The following is a 22,409-nucleotide window of genomic DNA, read 5'->3' as shown; positions in this document are numbered from 1 at the left end:
TCCCTGTCTGCCTTAACCCTTCTAGTGCCACCTCTGCTCTTACAGAAGGGTGCTCGTTGGGACAATCAAGGAATTGCACATGTGTTTGCACCTTTGCACCTTGTCATGTCTGCCAAGGCTCCTTCTGCTCTAATTAAACAAACTCAAAACCTACTCTGCCACTCAGGAGATGAAATTATTATTTTTGTGCTTAATATATGCTTTATATTTATATATATATATATATATATATAACTGCAGTCATCACATCCATCTCCCTACAGGACTTCTGCAATCGTTGTCCAAAGTACTTTAAGCCTTAGGATCTCACACCCACTCATGAGGTGAGGAACTGTTACTCCTGTCCTACAAACAAGGGGCTAACACAGGGAAGTTAAGGACTGGAGTAATTTTAAGTCGGGCATTGTTTGATGTGGTCGTTTAAGGTTCCTCAGTATCTACTAAAAGAAACTGACATTTCCAGACACAAATTCATTCCACTGCCTTCAACACCTCAGGGTTAGGAGCAATGTGTTCAGAAAAAGTCCTTGTCTTCACTGTCTGTAGAGACAGGAAACTGAGGAGCAGATGAGATCAATCCCATCCTAAGTAATTTGTCCAAAATCATGCAAGGTACTGTGGCAGAGCAAAGAAATTAATTCTGCTCTCTCTTGCCTAAGGAAAATCCTGAAACCATGCTGACGTTCCTTTCTGAATGTACCAAGGGGTCCAGGATGTGTTTTCTCCAGCCAGAACCTGTCCCAGATCTTGTCTTACAACAGTGAGTCTGTCCTTCAGCCCACAGCAATTCCCACTTCCCTGACCCCTCAAATCCCTTTATCCTGGTTAGGCAGAACCATCCTCCAGCTCCTCCACTCTATCCCAGCAGAGCTTTCAGCATTTTCCCTCCTCCTCAGAATATTTGTCTCAACTTTCCCTCAGCTTTCTCTTCATTTTGTTTTGCCACAAGACAACCAAGAAAAAGATGTGCTAATTGCTGGTGTAACTTCCCAGGCAAGGAAGAAAATGTTGGAGGGAAATGTAAAGAAATGTGTTCTTGTTTCTACCACCAGGGACTGGTGGATGCTTTCTCCCAAGCCAAGTGGCAGGAGAAATTCACAGCCAATTCTTCTGTTCTTCACTCAGAATTTGGCCTTCCCCACAGAGGCATTTCTTTGAATATCCTGGTTTCTTTTGTTATCTCCTTATCCGTATTTGAGTGGAAAACAATGGAAGAGAAAATGTTCCAGAAAACAAGACAATGAGATGTTCAGAGACACTCACCAAACAAAAGAAATGATGAAGTTCCTGGGGTTAGGAAGAAAAGACTGTAAGGAGGATCTCCCACAAAATAAAGCCCGAATGAGAGAATCAGCTTCAAGCTCAGAAGCTCCTGTGAACTCTCAGAACCTATGTTGGGGGTTAGTTCTCTCCCTTTTCCCTCTGTGGAATTTTCCCCATTGTCATGCTAAGATACCTGTTGAGTAGGCCCTGGTGGCAAGGGGGAGGGGAGAGAAGAGGGAAACCCCTCGATATTCAAACATCCAAAACAGGAAGCGGAAGGCTCTGGCTCTCCCCATTTCCCCGCAGAGTTGGGACGAGAAGGACGATCGCCGCCTGTGTCCCATCCCTGCCATCCCAGCGCCGGGAGCCATCCTCACTGCTGTCAGACCCTGCCCTGCTGCCTTCTCGCTGGAACCTGCCACCATCCAGCACTCTGCTGAGCACTGGCACCCACACCGTGAGCGGAGGGCTCTCTCTCCATCTCTCTCTCTCCCCCTGGGACAGCGCTGCCATCACCCCCAGCCCTCCTGCAGCTCTGCGGGACCCGCCCGCCCCCAGCACCGGGAACTGCAGCTCAGGGAAAAGGTGCCTGCAGCCAGAAAGGGACTGGGACTGAGTTACTGTTCTGTTTGTGGGTAATTTCATAGCTGTTGTTGTTCTTGTTTGTCGTGTTAGGTATACTAGTAAAGAACTGCTATTCCTACCCCCATATCTTTGCCTGAGAGCTCCCTTAATTTCAAAATCATAATTGTCTGTAAGAAGGAAGGATCACATTTTTCAGTCCAAAGGGAGGCTTCTGCTTTCCTTAGCAAACACCTGTCTTTCAAACCAGGACAACCTCCCTCCAGGACCACAGTTCTGCTTAGAAGGGAATCCTGAGTTGGAAGGACTCACAAGGATCATCCACCCCAACTCCTGACCCTGCACAGAACACCCCAAAAATCCCACCCTGTGCCAGGGAGTGTTGCCCAAACTCTTCCTGAGCTCTGGCAGGTTTCATGCTGTGACCATTGCCCTTTGGAGACCATTCCAAAAATACTCAATTCTTGTATCCAAAAGTATCCAAAACATTTTTTAAAAAATTAAATCTCCCTCTACAGGAGTCAAAGGGGAAAGCGTCTACCTCTGCACCTCTGCTTGGGGGATGGAGTGCAGGGGGGTGTGGGAGCAATAGGGAGAGTTAAGGGCTGTGCTGGTGGCACAAAGAGAGATTGGGTGGCAGGTCACTGAATGTGGGAATGTGCAACAGAAGATATTTTGTAAGGAATTCCTGACTGTGAGGTTGGGGAGACCTTGGCAGAGGGTGCTCAGAGAAGCTGTGGCTGCCCCTGGATCCCTGGAAGTGCCAAAGGCCAGGTTGGACAGGGCTTGGAGCACCCTGGGACAGTGGAAGGTGTCCCTGCCCATGGCAGGGGTTGGAATGGGATGATTTTTGAAGGGTTCTGCACACACAAATGTTTCTCTGATGGCCTGAATTTATGGGCAGGAGTGCGTTCAGGTCCATGGAGAGACTGAGGCTGGATAGAGACACATCTTCAAGGTTTGCTCTCCTTTTCTTTCGGAGGAATTTCTCCCCAATCCTCCCCTGCTCCCTTCCCTTCTGAGACTTGTGACAGGTGGAGGCTGATGAAATGCCACAGAAGCAGCAGTGGATGTTCCCCCAGCCTGGGAAGAGCTCGTTTTATTTGCTATTTCCCCTCACTAGCAGCTCAATGGCTGCAGAGGCACCATGGAGCACCTGACAGAAAGACAGATCCCCTGAAAGAGAGAGATTCCCTACAAACAGCCCAGTGACTGCGACAACTCCCTGAACCATCCATATTCCCTGACACTGAGTGCCACAACCCTGCAGCAAAGTCTAGCCCTGCTTCATCGAAATTAGGGCATTGAAAGATTTAAAATTCGCAGGAGGAGTGAGAGTGGTCATGCTGCAAAACCGGTGGAATTTTGTCTGTTTTGAGAATTTGAGAGGGAAGAAAAGCCTGGGAGTTTTGAGCTTTCTGTTCTTTCTGAAACTGACCCCCAGGAGAACACTGCTTTGGACCTGAGGCCTTGGAGAAGGCTTCCCAATTTGGGTGATGGATTTAAAATCACGGGTGTAGTATTTGGAATAGAAGTGTGTGCTTTCACATGGTGAAGGGTTTGGAATTTAAGTGTTTTAGAATATAGTAATAGTGATAAAAACAAATAGAGGGTTTTGGGTGTTGTGTCCTGTCTTCTTCCTTCTTCTTCATGATTTCAGGTAGTAGTTTCTGGTTGGACAGTCAGCGCTGCACTGAGGGTCACGGGTGTTTGGTTATTGGGTCAAAAGTGTAAATAACATAGATGTCAGCTCTTTATTGGAATGTTTAGCTTTAAGAGACCTTGTAACTATCCAGATCCAGCTCCATTTTGCTCTCTTTTAGCTGGTTGCTGGAAGTGTTGCAGAATTCTCTGTACTTTAGATAAGATTTAATCAACAGCCAAGTCCAAACATGAGAAAAATAGTCTCCTTTGTGTTTTTAATCCTAACTCTGAGTAAAGACAAAAGAAAATAAAAACAAGATACTAATTAGATAGTGCAACCAGCCCATTTACAGGGAAGAGCATCCCAAACTGGAGTTAGGCTCTATTGTGTTGCCAACATAAAGAGCTCTAAAGTCACTTGGGATGTCCTCAGGACCCCATCTTATCCTCCACAAGAAAAGTAGACTCTGTCATATTTGTCAGCCCCAGGTGAATGTCTCACACATGAGGTTCCCCATCTGCAGCACACAGCAGGGATGGGCTACTGAATCCAGCTCCTTGTGTACATAAAAACACCCATAATTCAAAGTCTCCTTATATTCTCAATATAATATTCTGTGTTTAAGCACCTGAATTATTCCTTATTTTGCTGCTTCTGGAGGTCTGAATATCCCTGCTGGTTCTGTCAACATCCATGCTGCAATTCAAGTCAGGGAATACTCGTTCCGTGTGACAGTCCCTGTAACTTTGCATCTCAGCTCCAGTGCACACCTGATTTTTAAGATTTTTAAGGCTGCTCAGGGTGGCCATGCAGCTTTCCCCTGTCCCTGTTCCCTCCCTAGATGTGTCCTGTGGGATATGTAGATATTTCACCCAGAGACCTTCCCCCAAAGGGGCTGAACTTTCTGCAACGCCAAAGCTGAGCTGCCAATGTTCCTGTGACAGAGACAAATCCCAAGTAGGACATCAAACTCACAGGGCTGCATGAGGAGAAAGCTTCTGCTGGAACCCACCGCACAAACTAATTATCTTCCCACCCTTCCCCACTGCCCTCTAGCAAAATAAGCTAATCAAAGTAAAGGTTGTTATCAAAACACATTTGCCACACGCCTGCGTCTTATGGTCCACAGTGCCCAGTGCTGTCCCTGAGTTGCCTCAGGCAGGTACAGGCTCTGAGATAATGAACCTGTGAAGGGCACAGCTCCCTGCACTGCTCAGCTCACCAGAGCAGGGAAAGTGCTCCTAAAGGGGACACGATGGCATTTAGGGAATGGATGGAGTGATGGGTCGGTTCTCCAGGACTGGGATCTGCTCAGAGGGCTGGTTCAGAGTTTATTCAATGTTGTCTGTAGAGAAACAGGATTCAGAGGAGCCTCTGATTCACTCAGGGCTGTATCACCATCAACAAACAGCCACAATCCCAGACCCAAGAATTTCCTCCTCCTCCCTGGGCGGAGAGCCCAATATGATTTCCAAAGGCTGTTGCAGACCTGTCACATTTGGGGCTGTTTCCTCAGCTCCAAAGCTGTGACAGGATGGGTACTTTAGCTGTACCTCAGCAGGCAGATCAGAGATTCCCTGGTCTCAGGGCAGGATGCTCCCCTGCTGCTCTTTCCCATGGAAACACTGACTCCAGATTGCATAGCTGCCTGGGAAGAAGTGGGAATTTCTCTGTGCCAAGGCCAGTTTTGGGAAGATGACTCCACTTTCCCCTGCTGTCAGGTGGAAGGGGTTCTCAGGCCAGCCGTGACGTGGGAGGAGTCAAAGCAAGACATCCTGAGAGCACTCATTCATTCCTGACTTTGCCATCACTGACTGCCAAACAAACGGCTGGAGTCTTTCAAACCAGATGAAATTATAAAAAAGGGCTCAGATATCCTGGAATTGCTTTCCTTCCCAGCATTTATGTTTTTCTTCCCACCATGCAGCAGCACAGAACTGAAAATCAGGGTGTTGAACTTAACAACTGAAGTAGCTCTGAGCCTCCCCTCTGATGGGGGGACACAGTCCAGCTGGACACACATTTCCAAGGAAAAACAGGATTTGAGCTGGAAACCATGTTCTCTGTGTGCCTGCTCCATCCTCAGGAACATGAAGACAATTCTCAGGTACCTCTGGCAAGTCTCCAAAGGTAGAAGGCTTCAAGAGCTGCCCCATGGCAGGACAGCATCAGGGCAGGAAAGGATAGAGAAAGATTTTCCTAAAAAATGGTCCCAACCAATACTGTGAGACCCATAGGGTGGTTGGGCACTGCAGCAGGCTCCCCAGGAATGTGGTGATGGCACCAACCCTGCCAGAGCTCAACAAGAGTTTAGACAATGCTCTCAGGCACATGGTGTGATTTTTGGGGCTGTTCTGTTCAGGGACAGGAGCTGGACCTTGACGATCCACATGGGTCCCTTCCTGCACAGGATATTCTCTGATTCTATGAGTTTTTCATTATTCCAGGCAAGTGCTAAACACCTCCAAATTGCTGCCTTATTGGAGGGACTCCAGTTTGCACCCTGGGACAAAACATCATGGGGTGTACAAGGCAGGGACAGCTGAGGGTTTATAGGATCATAAACCCCTGCAAGAGTCAGGAAATCCCTCTTTGCTCACTGCTAAAGGTCAGAGTGGCCCAGGAGTGGATGTGATATTCCAACCTCCTGCCTTGCTGGGTCCCGGAACCCTGACCCACACAACCCTTTCCAGAAACAGGAAAAGACAGGAGGAGAAGCACTGGGAAGCAAAAACAAGGAGGTAAAAAAGGGAAAAGGAAAGAGCAAACCCTTCAGCCTGAAAGTCACATGCTTTCAGACAGCAGAAAGTCAAACAAGAAAAAGACCCTTCAAGAAAGGTCTTATTGCAGCCTGTATAGGCAGCTGGGGTTACCTGAGACTCTCTGGTGGTTCAGAAGACTTTGACCAAGAAAGTGAAAGCCAGGGACGATCAATGAGCTCTGCCAGAGGCAGTGCATCAGGTTACCTGCTGAGCCCAGGCACCACAAGCTGCACTTTGGAACTTCTCCCTTTTTATTTTCTCCTAGTCTAGCAGTGAGTCTCCATGTGGATAACAAACCTCCCTCCCCCCCCACAATGATCACTAGAAAACAGCTTGTGTTTAAATGCCTTTTTTTCCTCTTCATATCATGCTACAAAGGAGAGATGTAGCTCTGGGGTGTATGAGTTGTGCACACAAGTGGAAGAGGTGGAGAGCAGGAGGATGAGGAGGATCACTCCCAGACATTGGGGTGGGTGCCTGCTGCCAGAGAATGGCACCAAATCCCTCTGAACAGGGCTGTGTTTTTGTTGGGAAACCAAAAAAAATTGTCCTATGGCTTCTGAGGTGTTTCATAACAGCAGGGATCTAGTTAATCCAGAGCAGGTCCACCTGAGGAATTGTGTGTGAGAGATTTTGGCCATCCCGTGACTAACCCAGAGACAAAGGGATCCAGGAAGGTGACTGGTGTGGCCCAGATGTGAGAGTCTGGTGCCACTGCTTCTTCCATGGGGTGAGGATGCTTTCAGGAGGCCACTGGATCCTATTCCCAAGGTTCAGGAGCAGCAGGATCTGCTGTGTGCTCTGCAAAGCCAACAGAGCCAGCTTGGGTGCCTTGGGGACACTCTGGGTGCCAGAAGGACACACAGAGGACATGAGCAGCTCCTCAGAGCTGAGCAGAGGAGTGCAGGGAGCAGAGCCAGCTCCTGGCTCAGATATCTCCAAGCAGGACAGACTGGAGATGCTTAAACAATCCCTCTTCCCTCCACAGCAAATGTCAGCTCCTCTAAACCAACAGCGCTTGTTGACTGCTTTGCTCAGTCTCTAGGGCTGGTAAAGACTTCTGGGGGAGAAAGAAATCACAGATGCCCAAATGTTTCACTCTGATGGAAAAATAAAGATAAAATAAAATAAAAAATAATGCTTCCTTTCAGAATGACTTTTTATTTTCAAATCTCAAGCAAGTTGCTAAAAACAAATCATACCCCAAAACGAGGACTTCCGACGTCTAAATGAATCATTCTCCAATTACTAAATGAAATCAGCCCCTTCCAGAACAGCTTTCAAGAACATTTCTTATTAAAAAATAATTGGCCACTGAGATCTGGAGAAAAAAAAAAGAGTTTTGAAATATCACAAGTTCTCCCAGAAAATGGGACTGTCTCCCTCTCTGATTGCAATTAATGACCTGCCAGCCAAGGAGTCCCCAGACCTGCAAGGGCAGATTCCAGAGCAGAAGGAGGCTGGTGCCTGGGGGTGCATCCTCCTTAAGGACAGCTTACTTGCATGTGCTCAGCTATTCCTCTTGGAATTAGATGGATGTTGCATGGGACAAAACGAGGCAGCAAAGCCAAATTCTAGGAGTGTCATTAACACAGCAGAGCCTGGGACAGTCCCTTTGTACCCAGCAGGGGATTTCCCTGAAATAAAATATTGCTCTTCCCTATAGAGATGCTGGTTTTCTGCCCCAAATTTCCATTCTTATGGTAGCTGGAGGGTTAAACAAAACCCAGGAATGCTGTGCAGGGCTGAAAAGCTTCATGGTAACCACAGTGAATGTACATAGAGTAACAGAATGGTTTGGTTGGAGGGAACCCCCAAAATCATCTAATTCCACCCCCTGCCATGGGCAGGGACACCTTCCACTATCCCAGGCTGCTCCAAGTCCCATCCAGCCTGGCCTTGGACACTTCCAGGTATCCAGGGGCAGCCACAGCTTCTCTGGGCACCCTGTGCCAGGGCCTCACCACTCTCACAGGGAAGAATTTCTTCCAAATGTCCAATCTAGAATTAGGGAGGGCTCTTTCAGTGGCTGAAGGGTTTATCCCTCCTCTGGGAATAAAGAGCTTGAACTGTTGGTGGGAAAGAAGGAAGAGCAGTGATTACAGCTTGGCTGCGGGTGAGACAGGAACGACTTGCCAGGGGTTTAGAAGACTGGTCAGATTTGGGTGGCATCTTTGGACAGTGCTGCATCAGACACAGGACGAAGCTGCTGAATTAATTTCAGGGTTGCAGAAAACTTCACTTTTCTCTCACCCCTCTCCCCAGCCCCTGTCCAGGCTGGTGACATTGCTGTGACCTTGCAGCAGGCACCGAGTGCCAGCTTTGCAGCCTGGTCCGTCCCCAGCCCCTCTCCCTCCCCCAGAGAGTCACATTTTCAATTTACACCAAGTAAATGATTCATCACTGCCTAAAGAGGCCTGAGCAGATCTTGGGAGGGAGCAGAGCTGGGAGAGGGAGCGGGGGGGGGGGGGGGGGGGGGGCAAGATGGGGGTAAAGATACAAAGATGGAAAGCTCCAGTGACCTGCTCTGTATCAGCTCCTCTGCTCGGGGCAGAAGCCAATCAATCCTCCTCCCCTCTCTCCTGCAGCCGTCTGTGGGTCTGTCTGTCTCTCTCTCTCTCTCAGAGGACTCGAGTTTCTTGGTGTAAGGTTAGGACAGCAGAGCTGTGGATATCGATTCCCCAGCCCTGGCACGCCGCCTTCGACACAGACAGCTCAGCTCCACCGGGAAAAGCTGGATGGGGAGCTGTCCCTGGACCACTCAGGTGGTGGGAGCTGAGGATAGCTGGGAATGAGGGTCGGGGGAAGAGGGGCTGCATCAGCCTTTGGAGGGAAAATCCCAAAATAAGAGAGGTATGCATAGAAGAGACCAAAAACTAGATGCTGTAACCCACAGGGCAGTGTCCACCTGTCTCCCAGCCCACCACTGTTCTTCTTGATGGTTAATACTGGGGGAGGATGAGGGAACAGTGTGGCTTTGCCCACAGATCTGGCTCCCAGCCCTGCTCTACCCACACCTAGCCCAGCTGCCTCCTCCACACCTTCCACCAGCTCCCACATCTCTGGATTCAGCCCGGCACTGGGAATCCCCTGGGATTCCTGACTGGGAAGGAAGAGGGAAGGGCTAGAAACCAGGAGGGGAAATGTTTATGGCATTTTCCCCCAGGGATCATGCAGGAGTTGTTGATGATGTATCTTACTTGAGGAAAAGTCTGTTAATGAGTCTTGAGGGGTTCTGATGTGCAAAAATTTCTAATTAGAGACTCAGTATGCCAGTGTCCTTACCCTGAATAGCCTGTGCAGCCAAAACCTGTTGAGTGGGATGTAATTGGCTCCTTTGCTCTCCGGGCTGCCCAAAAGGATGAGGAAACTGAGACTCAGAAATCAACACCTGAGGCTGCACTGAAAACCCCTCCCAAACTAGGACTGAAAATCACATTTCTTAACTGTGAGGAAAACTGAAGGGAAGCAACAGACTTGAAGCAGGATTTGATAACATTTGCCTTCAAAGTGCTTAAAAAAAACCCCACAGGGAATCAATCTCAGTGACCCTGCCGTGAGGTACATAAATAAGAGGTGTTTCTCTTTCCCAGATAAGGAATCAGAGGTTAAGTGATGGGGACACTGCCATCAGCCAGGTCCAGCCTCCAGCCACACTTTTCCCTCAAGGATCCCTCTCCAGGGAGAATTTTTTTAACCAAGTTGAATCTGCCAACCCCACCCATCACCCTCCGTTTCATTTCTAGTACTCCTCAGGATGAGCTGCTGCCCACTCTGCAGTTGTCTGTGCCCCTTCTCTCTCCTTTTGGGGATTTATTGCTGCACATTTTGATTGTTTGTTGCCACTGACTCTGGATGCAAGGAGATGAAATATCCAGCGTTGCTGTGGTACAACCAATGAACAAATTCATGCCTTTCTAAGCTGCTTGCACATCTCTGTGCTGTCCCTTCACTGACAGCAAACACAGTGTCCTGGAGGATGAATGAAGGATGAGGTGGGATGGGAAGAAAAGCTCTCATCATAAAGCTCTGTATCAAATGGAAATATCCTCAGGTCAGCAGGATGAAAGTTTTCTGGGCTCTTACCACACCACATTTCAGGACTGGATTGCCAAGGTTCTCCTGAACAATCCCAGAGCATGAGCCACATTTTTTACCGTGTTTTGGGATGGATCCCCCATATCTTATTTGAAATTAGACAGACTGCAGTGGTTTTGGATGAGGGCCACACAAGTTGACAGAACCAGAGGATTCAGAGCATCAGCAGAACATTAGAATGTGGTCCAGGTTTGCTCCCTTCTGTTCATGCAAGGAGAGGTAGCAGAGTCTATCACTTAACTGGATCCCTGTCTCCACCTGGAGAATTTGCAGCTCAACAGGAAGAATTCAGGTAAACTCAGAGGGAGAAGACCAACATGCTGCAAGAGCAGGGCCCATCAGAAAAACCCTCCAAGGCTGCCAAGGACACTGTGAGGTCTGGAGTGACAGCACCCTGCAGAGTCACTCTCAGCTGGACCCTTGGGTTAGACAGGTCTAATGCACTTCCCAGCCACTGTCTCTGCTGAGAGGGGCTTGGCAAATGAGACCTCCCTGCCACTCAGAGCCAGGAGCTCAGCCAAGCCAGCAGCTCCCTCTCCACGACTTTGTCAGAGAGCTCTCTGCAGGAGGAGATCACAGGGAAAGGCTGCAGAGAGGAAACTTCAAGTTCAACAGCATCATTAAAAACCCAGTGAAAAACAAGCCAATGAACTAATATCCCAATATTGAGGACACCTGGATCCAGTACTCCTTGTGAGGCAGCAAATCAGTACAGCAAAATAATGGGACAGTGGAATGAGGACCTGCTAAACCATAAGGTCCTAAAGAAAACTACCTTGGAGTGGATCCCATGTTGTTTACTGGGATCTGATTCCTCTCTAAGGGCAATGGAGATCATGACAAGTCCAAAAGAGGAGAGGTTCAGGCCAGCAGTGGGAAGCTGGAGGTGCTGAGACAAGGGCTAATGGCCAGAGTCAAATTCCCTTGAATGGAAGGGAAACCACCAGGAACATGTGACCTAGAGAAGAGCTGCTGGAGTGTTGAATTCAAAACTGCTCAGGCTGCTTTGCTGGTGCAGTCAGCAAACTGTGGATCAAGCAGGGGAGAAGTTCTGTCCAGGCTGTACCACCCTTCTTCCCCCTCATCTTCCAGAAAAAACAATTAAGTAAAGTCTGTCCCCAGCAAGTGCCAGAGACTTGTTAGGAGGTACCTGGCTCAGCCAGGGGCTGAGACAGCATTTTTCCCCTCTACCTTGATGTCTTAAGTTTTAGCTTTCACATTTTCCAGATTCTGTACTACATTAGTGTGTAACTCTGAATTTCATAGAAAGTGCTAGCAAGTTTTCATCACAGCTCAGTCAGACTAAACAATCCTTTTCCAGCCTCAGAACCAAGGACACTGTTACAGCTTTGGGCATAAAATGTGTCATTTATAGAAAAAGTGCAAACAGCAGAGAATTGAGGAGAGCAGTCTGGGAAGATGAGACTGCAGAACCTGGAGCTGGAATTGGACAATTAACCCCCATATGGAAATGGACCAAAAACTTATAAAAGTGTGAAAACTCGTGACTCAGGGTCCATCTTGGGTGTAGCCTCTGCCAGGCTCTTGTACTGCCCAAGGTGAATCCATTGAAGACCTTTTAATAAACCCCCACGTTATTCCTTTGACACTGTCCAGGTAGCCTCTCCAGGCATGCCCAGTGTTAGCAGGAGGCCAGGTGATGGAGCAGGAGGGCTGGGATGGTGGCAGACCACCCCCCCAGCAGGTACTCACGTGTTGTGGAGGACACACCATCCACAGTGGGGGTCTCCCGAGCCCAGGCACTCGCTGCAGGTCTCGTGCTGACTGCAGGACTCCACAGGCACCCTGGTGAGCTGCAGGAGGAAAGGGGGACAAGCTGTCAGGCTTCTCAGAACAGCTTGATGAAGGTGTCACCCTCCCTGCCCCCTTCCCCAGGTGCCTGTTCTCCCACAGGAAGGGCTGGTCAGGCAAAGGGCAGGCAGAGGAATATGGATGGCAGGAGGGAAGTGAATGGCAGAGGGAAGTGGATGGCAGAGGGAAGTGGATGGCAGGAGGGATGTGGATGGCAGAGGGAAGTGGATGGCAGGAGGGAAGTGGATGGCAGAGGGATGTGGATGGCAGGAGGGAAGTGGATGGCAGAGGGAAGTGGATGGCAGGAGGGATGTGGATGGCAGGAGGGATGTGGATGGCAGAGGGATGTGGATGGCAGAGGGAAGTGGATGGCAGGAGGGATGTGGATGGCAGAGGGATGTGGATGGCAGAGGGATGTGGATGGCAGAGGGAAGTGGATGGCAGGAGGGAAGTGGATGGCAGGAGGGATGTGGATGGCAGGAGGGAAGTGGATGGCAGGAGGGATGTGGATGGCAGAGGGATGTGGATGGCAGAGGGATGTGGATGGCTTGCTCCAGGGCTCAGCCTGCTGCAGTCCCTGTCCACATCCTGCTCCACATCCCCTGTGGCCTTGCCCTCTCCCTTCATCCATTGCCAAATGACTTCAGGTGCAGGATTTCCCAGCAATCAGCAAATCAGACAGGCTGTGGGGATGTGGTACCTTGAAATTAAATTATTTCAACTGGACAACATATCTTCTGCAGCAAGTTAAACTCCCTGGGTCTTACTGATCTCTCTGGTTTTGGACTCTGGTGCTTTCTGGCTTCCTGTGAGGACTGAGGTCTTGTGATGTCTTTGTCTCCCCACCATGACCTCCTGCCACCACCAGCCCCCACTGCCAGTCCCAGGAAAGTGTTAGCTCCACTCTCCATTGCCCATGCATCTTTCCAGCCACCACTTGTCCCATCCCTGGAGAAGCTGCTCCCAGCAGGAAAAAGACAAAGGCTACCAGGCTGGATATTTGCTTGTCCTGGCCCTGCTTTTGCAGCTCAGAAGGCATTAGAGTAGGACCTGGAACACCCACGCACTGCCAAAATACTGCATTTTATCATCTATTTTCCTTTTATTTTTCCTTTTTAATTAAAGTACTTCAGCGAGAGGTTTCAAAGGTTGAAGGGACTGCCCAGCCTGACCTCCTGTCTCACAAACCAGTGCTTTTGATTCCTCTTAGGTTTTGTAAGGCCCTCTCAGCTTTTGAAGCCAAACACACAATTTGGGCCCAATGACCTGATAGTCCCTTTTCCATTGAATAAGCTTCAGAGAGCCTCTGTAATATCCAGTCAATTGCTGGTGTCTTCACCCCAGTTCCTGTCAGCAGGGAGAGTTTATTCCCTCAGATGACAGAGTGTGGTATTATCCTGATGAAACACCACTGAGAGCTGCCAGCTCTAAACTGCAGAACAGTTACTCCTGACAAATGACAAGGGAATACACCTGGATCCCAGGGACATTTTTTTACTTGGCACAACATTCAGGAGAGTTTGAGCTGTGGAGTGACAAAGATCCATCTTGACTGTGTTTGTAAATGAACCAAGAACTGTCTTTTTAATTTTTTTTTTAATTTTAATATAAATATATATCAGGCAAAAATCCAGCTCCGTATGAAGACCTTTTCTGGCTGTATCAGAAATTGTTTTTCTCACCCCTACCCAGAAATCCCAGTTGATAGTCTATAAGCAAAAGCTGAAAATGTGCAGTTGTGCCTCTGGCAAGTGGCAGAAGCTTTAGAAAACTTCAGGTAGAAACATGTTGGGGTTTATTTAGCATTGCACCACTGTCTGTGCCAAGTCACCCAGAGGAACTGACTGTGGCTACTGAAAGCCTTTAGAGAAAAAGTGAGAAGTGGGGGGACTCAAACAAAAACCAACACAAACTCACTTTTCTCAGTCTGTTGCCATGAGCATAAAAACATATCACAGACCAATAAAAGTCAGAAGAATAAGACAGGGAGGGAATCATTCAGACTTCTTTAATTATGGTGGCCTTGGCAGTGGTGAATTAATGGTTGGGTTTGGTGATCTTAAAGGTATTTTCCAAGATTCTATGAAAAATTAAGTTTGTTAAGTAAGCTTCTGAGCAAGAAGGTATCACCTGTTAATGAAGAATAAATTCTAAGCCTCAGGGTTTCACCCAGTTAAACTTGTTGAACCCAATAGTCTGTGTTGAATCCAAATTCCAAAGAGACATAAATTTTTTTACAAGAAGATCCCAAAAGGTGGGGACATTATAATTTATTATGTGGGCCATTCCCACCTCTTATTTCCACCTGAGAAATATATACTGGGAGTTATTTTATCTCCATCACATCAAGCTTGGCCATGTCTACACTGTGGCCACCAGACAACTCAAAAAAAGAAGCAGATAATTTAGTTTTGAAAAACTTTAAAACTGCCATTCATCAATCCAGATGCAATTCCCACCTGGTAATTAGAATTTTGTGAGCACAGTTGGGTTTGGCTCTGCAGTTCCCACCCAAACCACCCTCAGCTTGACATATGGTGCTGCTTGATTTATCCTCATTAGCTCTAGATAGTTCCATCCAACCTCATTTCTGAGCCAGTTTGCACCTGTCTGTTAGAAGTGAGCCTTGGTTAAGAAGTTTAGATCAGAAAACGAACTTTTCCAACACCTGGTGATTCTGGCTTGAATATTCAGAGTCAAAATCCACTTGTGGCTCTGATACAGGTACAAGAAAGAAGTCCTAAAGGACTGAAATCTGCCATTTCTTGGCAAATTGCTCTAAAAAGAGTAGATAAAAGGTGATCTCCATATGTTTTACTCTTATTAGTTAATTAGTCATCAAAGGATATCCAAGCTCGTTCCAGTGGCAGGAGGAACCTACTGAGAACCCAGATCTTCCTCTTTGCAAAAATGTTTTCTTTTCAGTGTGTTTGGGTATATTTTGTGGGTTTTTTAGGAGCACATCTGGCTTGTGCTGCTGTCCCAGAGCCCACAAGGTTTGTGCCACGAGCTTCCCACATCCCAAATCCAGTCAGTCCCACCAGAGTGTGTCCCGTGTTACCATGTGCATTATTCCTGCCCTAAAAATCTTTTTAGGAGTTCACCTCTAGAAGCTTTATTGTGAGATTAATTAAAACTGTACCACACTGATAAATGTCTTGGGCTGGAAGTGTCAGACCTTCCAATTAATGCAGAAAGAAACCACACAAAAAAAAAGAAGCTGCAACTGAAAGAAAAGCCACCTAAGGGTCGTCTGCTGAAAAGAGGAAGAACATCAAGAAAATAAAGAACATCAGAGGTCTTATTTTCCTTTTTGGAGCATAAACAGTAATTAATTCAGCTCAGCTTTCCACATTGAAGGGTTTGAGAGCTGTGTCCCTGCAGGGAACAGCCATCTTTTTGTGCTGCCACTAAAATATGAGCAAAAGGGAAGTCCATGCAGCCTCCCAGTTACAGAGCTTTGGATGAAGGGACCAGGCAGTGCTGGAGGTGGAAATCTCCATGGTAAACCAGGCTGTGGTTACTCCTTCCACCCCTTCTCCATCCCTGGAAAGCCTGAAAAGCTCTTCAAGGTTATTTCCCAGCCTTGGTAAGGGTCCCTAACCCTGGTTCTTTGTGGGAGTGAAACCTGCATCCAACATTTTGCAGCAAATATCACAGACTCTTGGAATATCCTGAGTAGGAAGTGACCCACAAGGATCATTGAAGCTCAGTCTTTAGCCCTGCACAACAACTCCAAGAATCCACCACATGCCTGAGAGTTCTGTCCAGATATAACCAGGGATTCAGCAGGATTAGAAAAGGAAAGTGTCCTGCATTTTGGGGCACTAGAAGCCAGTTTGGAATAATTAATATTCCTGCAGTGGTCATAGCTTCATTGATATTTTAGCCTCACTGTGCCTGAGCAATGTATGGATGTAAGAACAGACTGCTGCTCTTCTCAGGGCTGATATCCCATATATTAGAAAAAGACAGGATATCAGGAAAAGGTTCTTCCCCAGAGGGTGGTGGGCACTGACCAGGCTCCCCAGGGAATGGGCACATTCCCAAGGCTTCCAGAGCTCCAGAAACATTTAGACAACATTCTGAGGGATGCACAGGGTGAGATTTCTGGGGTGTCTGTGCAGGACCAAGAGCTGGGCTGGATGAACCTCACAGGTCCCTTCCAACTCAGGATATTCCCTGATTCTATCCCCAGATCTCCCCATTTTATCAAGGAGAGCTGAAGCTGAAGGTGAGGTCTCAGCAGCAGAAGGAGGAGCTTTCTCAGTGTCCCTGAAGGTGTGGGTTTATGGCATCTGAGCAAGCTTGAGGAGGAAGTTCAAGTAACACCTGCTCAGCGAGCACCAGGTTATTAAGTACAACATATTTAGGCTCTGGGTTCATTGGAATATTGAAGATATGAAGGTAATGTCCCTTCAGATGCCTGTCCACACGCCTGGTGAACATGCAGGAGCTTCTGTGCTTCCAAAGATCTGCCCATAGCAGAGCAGAAGGATAGATAATCTCTGAGCCAGAGTGAGATGCAATCCCAGAGCCAGGATTGGAAAAGGGGAAGGTGAATCTCATGTCCTCCTCAAGGGCAGCAAGGGAACAAAGAGCAGCTGCCATGGCTGCAGTAGGATTTGAAGAGATATTTCACCTCATCAACACATTCATTCAGTGGTCCCCAAAGAAATCATTCACGAGATTTTGGCTCACAAGGACATCTCAAAAATCTGGAAAAATCTGCAAAGTGCTATGGTACTCTTAATTCCAGGGTCGTGGGTTCGAGCCGCACGTTGGGCTCCAGCTGCTGGAGTTCCCCTGGTCTCTCTGACCTGCTTCTGCTAGCTCGGGGTCAGAGAGAAAGGGGATTTTATCCAGAATGAACAAAGGCAAAAGATTAGAGGAGGTTCTCCTTCCCAGGATAATCCAAGTTTATTGTCCTGAAGGGGTCCAGGGAGAAGAGAGAGAGCATGGGAAACGCGGGGTATTTTCAATCCCAGCTCGGGCAGAGGAACCCCAGGTCACAGCCACTCAGGGCTGGCCAGGGGGGAAAAGGGAGGGGTTGAGGGAAGGGGAGAACCACGCTACAAACCGAGAGGGGAAACAGAACAGACCATCCTCAGTGCAATATAAAACCACAAATGTGCATTAAAACAGTGCTGAATAGTTCAGAGCTCGACTGCTCCTTCAGAGTGTTTCGCACAGCACCTCACCTCTGATCCTGCCTAAATTCCAAACTGCAGATTCTCCAGCTCTCAGCCTCCCTTCCCCTCCCTATTTCTAGTATGAATGAGTTACAAAGTCATTTAAAACAAAATGATTGAGTTTTTTGGATCTGATAGACAGCAACAGTTAATCCTGGTAGAAATTTGGCTCCTGCTTCTGCCATTATATATTCACAAAAGCTCCTGCTATGTGCTCAGTCACAATTTTCTGGCTCCCATTTTTGACTTTTTTATTTCAATATACATTACTTCTTTTCCCCCTTAAACTGCCAACATTCTGGTCAAAACCTGAATCATTGCTCAATCTCTGTTGTTATAATTGGATGTTAATACAGTGGCAGGATTTATTCAGTCTGATGGACTAAGTTAATTTAAATGTACAAAAAGGCATCTTAAGTAGCCAATTTCCTTCCCAACAGTCAAAAGATACATTTCCGAAACGCTGAACAGTGGCTCTGTCAAGCCATGTGGGTTCTGTGAATGCTGCTATCTCTCGAGGCTCAGCCAGCCCTGAAAAACTGCAGAAAGATTAAGACTGGAGCTTACTTGATTTCAAAGCCCTGAATAGAGTGTTCATGATAATATAGTTTATTAAATAGAGGAAAGCAAAAGAACATCCGAAAGAACCACAGGCTGAAGCACTTGTGTGCCTTTTACAGTCAGTGAGGGTGTTCAGTCACCTGCACAGCATCCCAAAATGCTGATTTTATTCTGGCTTGAATTATGGACAAAGGGACCTGAATTTCTTCTGTCATGTTTGATACCCTGTGCCTTATTGCCTGACCTACAGATCCAGTAAAAAAAGCAGGAGCAGGTAAAAGCAAAGCCCAGGGAGCTGAAGCACATTATTTACCCTGTTGAGAAACAGGACCCACACACAGGGAGACTGGTAGGGAGAGGAGCTGCTCCTGTGGGATGGAGATGAGGATCTGGGTTTGATTCCAGCCTGCCACTTCTGCAGGATAAGCACAACTTGCCAGTCCCACTGGGACAGGGATTGTCATTTCTCATCAGACACCTGCAAGCTCTGCCTCTTCATTGTAGCTTTCTTCCCAGTAAATCCATGCTTGCATCTTTGGAAAACTGGGGGCTTTAATTAAGAGCGTTAATTGGAAGCAGCAGTAGCTGTCAAGGACAAATGACACAATAATTAAAGTGGGGGTCAGTGTCCAGCTATGTGGCAGGACAAATTACCTGATCAAATATCCTTGTTCACCAAGGGCCCCCTCCTCCAGTTGTGTGTTTGCTGTTCCTCCTCCTCTCCTGTCTCTGTTCTGGGTACCTTTGGTGAGAGATTTCTCCACTCTGGCACTGCCAGAGCAAATCCCCAGGCACAACCACACAACACTCACACCAGCAGAGGTACAGCAAGAAGAGGAATAGAAAGTTTTGATGCCCACAGCCTGTGTGGAAACAGCTCCAGGAAACTTTGAGGTAGGGCTGAGGGTTGGCAGTTCCCATCAGAAGCTCTCAGGATGAGATTGCTGTTCCTACAGCAGTGAAATTTGCTTTGCACACCTTGCAGTGCAGTTCTTCTCTTTGTACATCCCTTTGCAGGACCCAGCCCTGCAGCTGGCTCAGAAAACCCCTCAAATCAGGGGTTTTCTATGTAAACCATGCTGGGCTTCATTTCTGATCTATCAAACCTGTCAGTCCTGCAGCTTGTAGGGAACAGCTCTGTCATGGCAGGGGTGAAAAGTGAGGGCTTTGCTTTGTCACTAAACTCTGTCTGCAACATCAGAGTCTAATTCTAAGCTAGAAACTCATGCTCTGTTGAAGGAGAGACCTTTTGCAGGGCAGGATTTTTCTGCTCTCCATTTTAGATGTCAAGCAGGGATGAGATAAATCACACCCAGGATGTGCCTGTATCTGTTCACTGAATAAGAAGGAGTCTGGACAGCCAGGTCAGGTGGAGACTTTTATAATGCACACCATGGTCACTGGGTGACGCGACTCCCACACCAATTCCACACTTCCTTTTCTGCTCTTCCTCAAATTTCGTCACTGAGAACAATCCTCAAACACATTCAGACCTTCCCTCTTCCTAATCGCAGCACCAGAATAACAAGTCACAATACAAAACATATTTTCTTTAATTCTTGGAGAGTGCTACAGGAAACCCCCTGTGTTCCATAGCTTGTAAACCATTGCAGAACTCTGAAGCTCTTGTGTGGTGACAGGGACTGTGTTTGAGCAAGAGCCTTTCCCCATCTGCTCTGTCACAGCAGCCTCATCCCTGCTCTCTGTTCTGGCTGTATTTACAAGGGAACAGACAGATAACAAAGATTATCTCAGTCATTTTCTTAAAGGTTTGGCAGATTCCCAGTTCTCCCTTTACAACTGCTCAGCCTCCAGCCCGTCCTGTCCTTTCTTCAGAGAATTCCTCCTCTCTGTAGTGACTCCTCTCCCAAAAAACAGCAGGAGGAGCAGGGGATGCAGCATCCTGCTGGGAGCATGGTTGGCATCCTGGAGGTTGAAAAGTGTTTCAACACACTCGGAGGTTTCAGTTCAGCTTTCCACCGAATTCACTCATTTTTCCCTTACTAAGATTGCCAAACCCTTCCTCAGCTAGGATTGCATCCCATTGGCACAAGGCAGGGAAATCTTTCCATTTCCTTGAAAAAATCAGAGTTTACCAGCTCAGAGGTGTGGAAGGAGAGAGAGGTGATTTTACCCAAACCTGATGAAGCCAACCACCTTTTTCCCCACCCTACAAATCATCAGCTCTGGCTGACTTCCTCTGCCTGCAGAATTCCATCCTTGTTTCTCCCTGCTGCATCCAGGTAGCTTCACATCCTCCCCTGCCTTGCTTATACTTAATCCTGATCCTCTGGTCAAGTGTTTCACTCTGTAAACTGTGAAACAAATGAGGTTTGGCTAAACATTTGTGTTCAAAAGTCTTCAAATAGAAGAGCCTCATGTCACAATTAATGCAAGGCCAGCCCAGGCTTAATGAGAGCTGGTGCCTGTGTGGCCACGGGAGCGTGGCTGTTGAGCAAGGGAAAGACTGTTACCAAGGCTCCAAAAAGGCTATAAATAGATTTAATTGGGACCTGTGAAGGAATTCATGCCACTGCAATGGTTTTGTCAAAGACCAGCACACCTTGAAGGCTCCTGGTGGAGGTCTGAACAGTTAAAAGACAGGGAGAAGTTAAGAGTTGTTTCTGCTGGTGATGGTGCTTTCCAGGTCATTGTTGTTCCACTGTCTTTCCAGATGTTCCCGTCACAGAATCAGAGAAAGACTTGAGTTGGAAAGGACCTTAAAAATCATCTGATTCCAACACCCCATCATGGGAAGGGTTCCTTATCCTCAGTTATCAGTGAGCATCTTCCCATTGATTCATTCTCCTCAGCAGCCCTCTCAGGCATCCCATTGTGTCCATTCCCAGCAATTCAATCCTGTCACCACTACAAATCCCATCTTTACACATTCAGTATCTGCCTGGGCCATCCTAATACTCATCCTCATCCAATTTCCTGGAGGAACTTTGCCTCCTCTCTCTGTCTCTCTGTCCCCCAGGACCCTGACCCCATCCCAGGTTTCTGGCTCCATCACTCCTGACCCAGGCAGTCCCTGAAGGACTGTGTTGGGCAAACTCCCTTGTGCAGGACACAATCCTTGCCAGCATTATCAGAAATTAAAGCAGTTTGATAAATGCCCCTTTTTCAGCTACAATATGACTTTTAATACCCCATCATTCCACACAGGAACAGCTGTACTGGCTGGGACCAACACCCCGCACATCCCAGTTCCTTCAGCCATGGCCTAAAAGGAAAGCATAATACCAGGGCAAACACATTTAAGTCCCCAGAAGCTGCCCAGCCTTTGGCTATTTTCATTCAGGGGAACTTCTGCATCTTGTCTGTCTCTCCATCATAACACAAAGAGCAATTTATTTATCCGCTTGTTTGTGTTTATCCTTGAAATTACATTGTTGCATCCACAGCATGCTTTGCCAGGGATTTTCACAGATCCAGAGCCCACAGCTTGAAGGAATCACCTGCTTTCATTTGTTCAGGACTTGATTTTTCAACAGTTTAATTTCATGCCCTGTAATTCTTGTATTTGCAGAGATGTTGAGCAGTCACTTCCTATCCATCCCCTTGTGCCACTCCCATGTTTGCCAACCTCTCCGTATACCCCAGCTCACCTCCTTCAAGGCTGAGGAGCTCCTGCTTCTTCAATCACCTCCCACATGGAAACCACCCCATACCTCTGAGCACAGAATCACTAAGGTTGGAAAAGGCCTCCAAGGCCCTCAAGTCCAACCCAGCCCTATGAAGGCCACCAGTGACCCTCAGGCCACCACCCAGGTGCCACATCCACACTTTGGATGTGCTTTGGAGCACTTCCAGAGATGGTGGTTCCACCAGTGCGCTGGGCAGTCTGCTCCAATGCCTGACCACCCTTCCCATTAACAGATTTTCACTAATATCCAGCCTAAGCATCCTCTGGTACAACCTGAGGCCATTCCCTCTCCTCCTGTCCCTGTTCCCTGGGAGTAGATCCCAAATCCCCCCCGGCTGTCCCCTCCTGTCAGGGAGTTGTGCAGAGCCATAAGGTCCCCCCTGAGCCTCCTTTTCTTCAGGCTGAGCCCCTTTCCCAGCTCCGTGAGCCACTCCTCATCAGACTTGTACTCACCCTTTCTCTTTTAACCATTTATTTGCCCTTTTTAGCCACATGTTGGGCAAAAGGAGGGGCTACATGGTGGTCGAGGTCTTCTCTTTGTACTCTTCACTGTCTTGCCCCCTCCCTGGGCTCTCAGGCCCTTATCTCACCAAAAACTATGAAACCACTGCCTTGAGCAGGGTGTCCAAATCCCTTGGGCTCATCCCAGGTGACAAACACAACACATCAGGTTGACCCATGATTGTTTTATCAGAGGCAGGTAAATTATTAAACTCAATTGCTTTTAGCTGAGTGTGCAATGGCACTGATCTTCACACAGCTCCTCAGAGCCCACATTCCTTGACACAAAAAGGGGCATTTGGATTGCCCCCAGACACCCTCACACACTCCCCCCTCCAAATTTT

At 47.7% G+C, this 22,409-nt stretch overlaps 1 protein-coding gene across 1 annotated transcript in view; it reads right to left on the bottom strand.

Moving 5' to 3' along the window:
* Positions 1-22,409, bottom strand: part of PLXNA4 (plexin A4) — a 392,054-nt gene that overhangs the window by 130,472 nt on the left and 239,173 nt on the right. Inside the window, exon 4 of the mRNA XM_062492432.1 lies at positions 12,064-12,164. Coding sequence (XP_062348416.1) covers positions 12,064-12,164 — 101 coding nt within the window. The remainder of the gene's footprint in view (positions 1-12,063; positions 12,165-22,409) is intronic.

The sequence above is a fragment of the Cinclus cinclus genome, chromosome 4, assembly GCF_963662255.1.
Source record: "Cinclus cinclus chromosome 4, bCinCin1.1, whole genome shotgun sequence".
Classification (NCBI taxonomy): Eukaryota; Metazoa; Chordata; class Aves; order Passeriformes; family Cinclidae; genus Cinclus; species Cinclus cinclus.
Note: the sequence above shows the minus strand (reverse complement) of the source record. Positions and strands in the feature narration are given on the sequence as shown.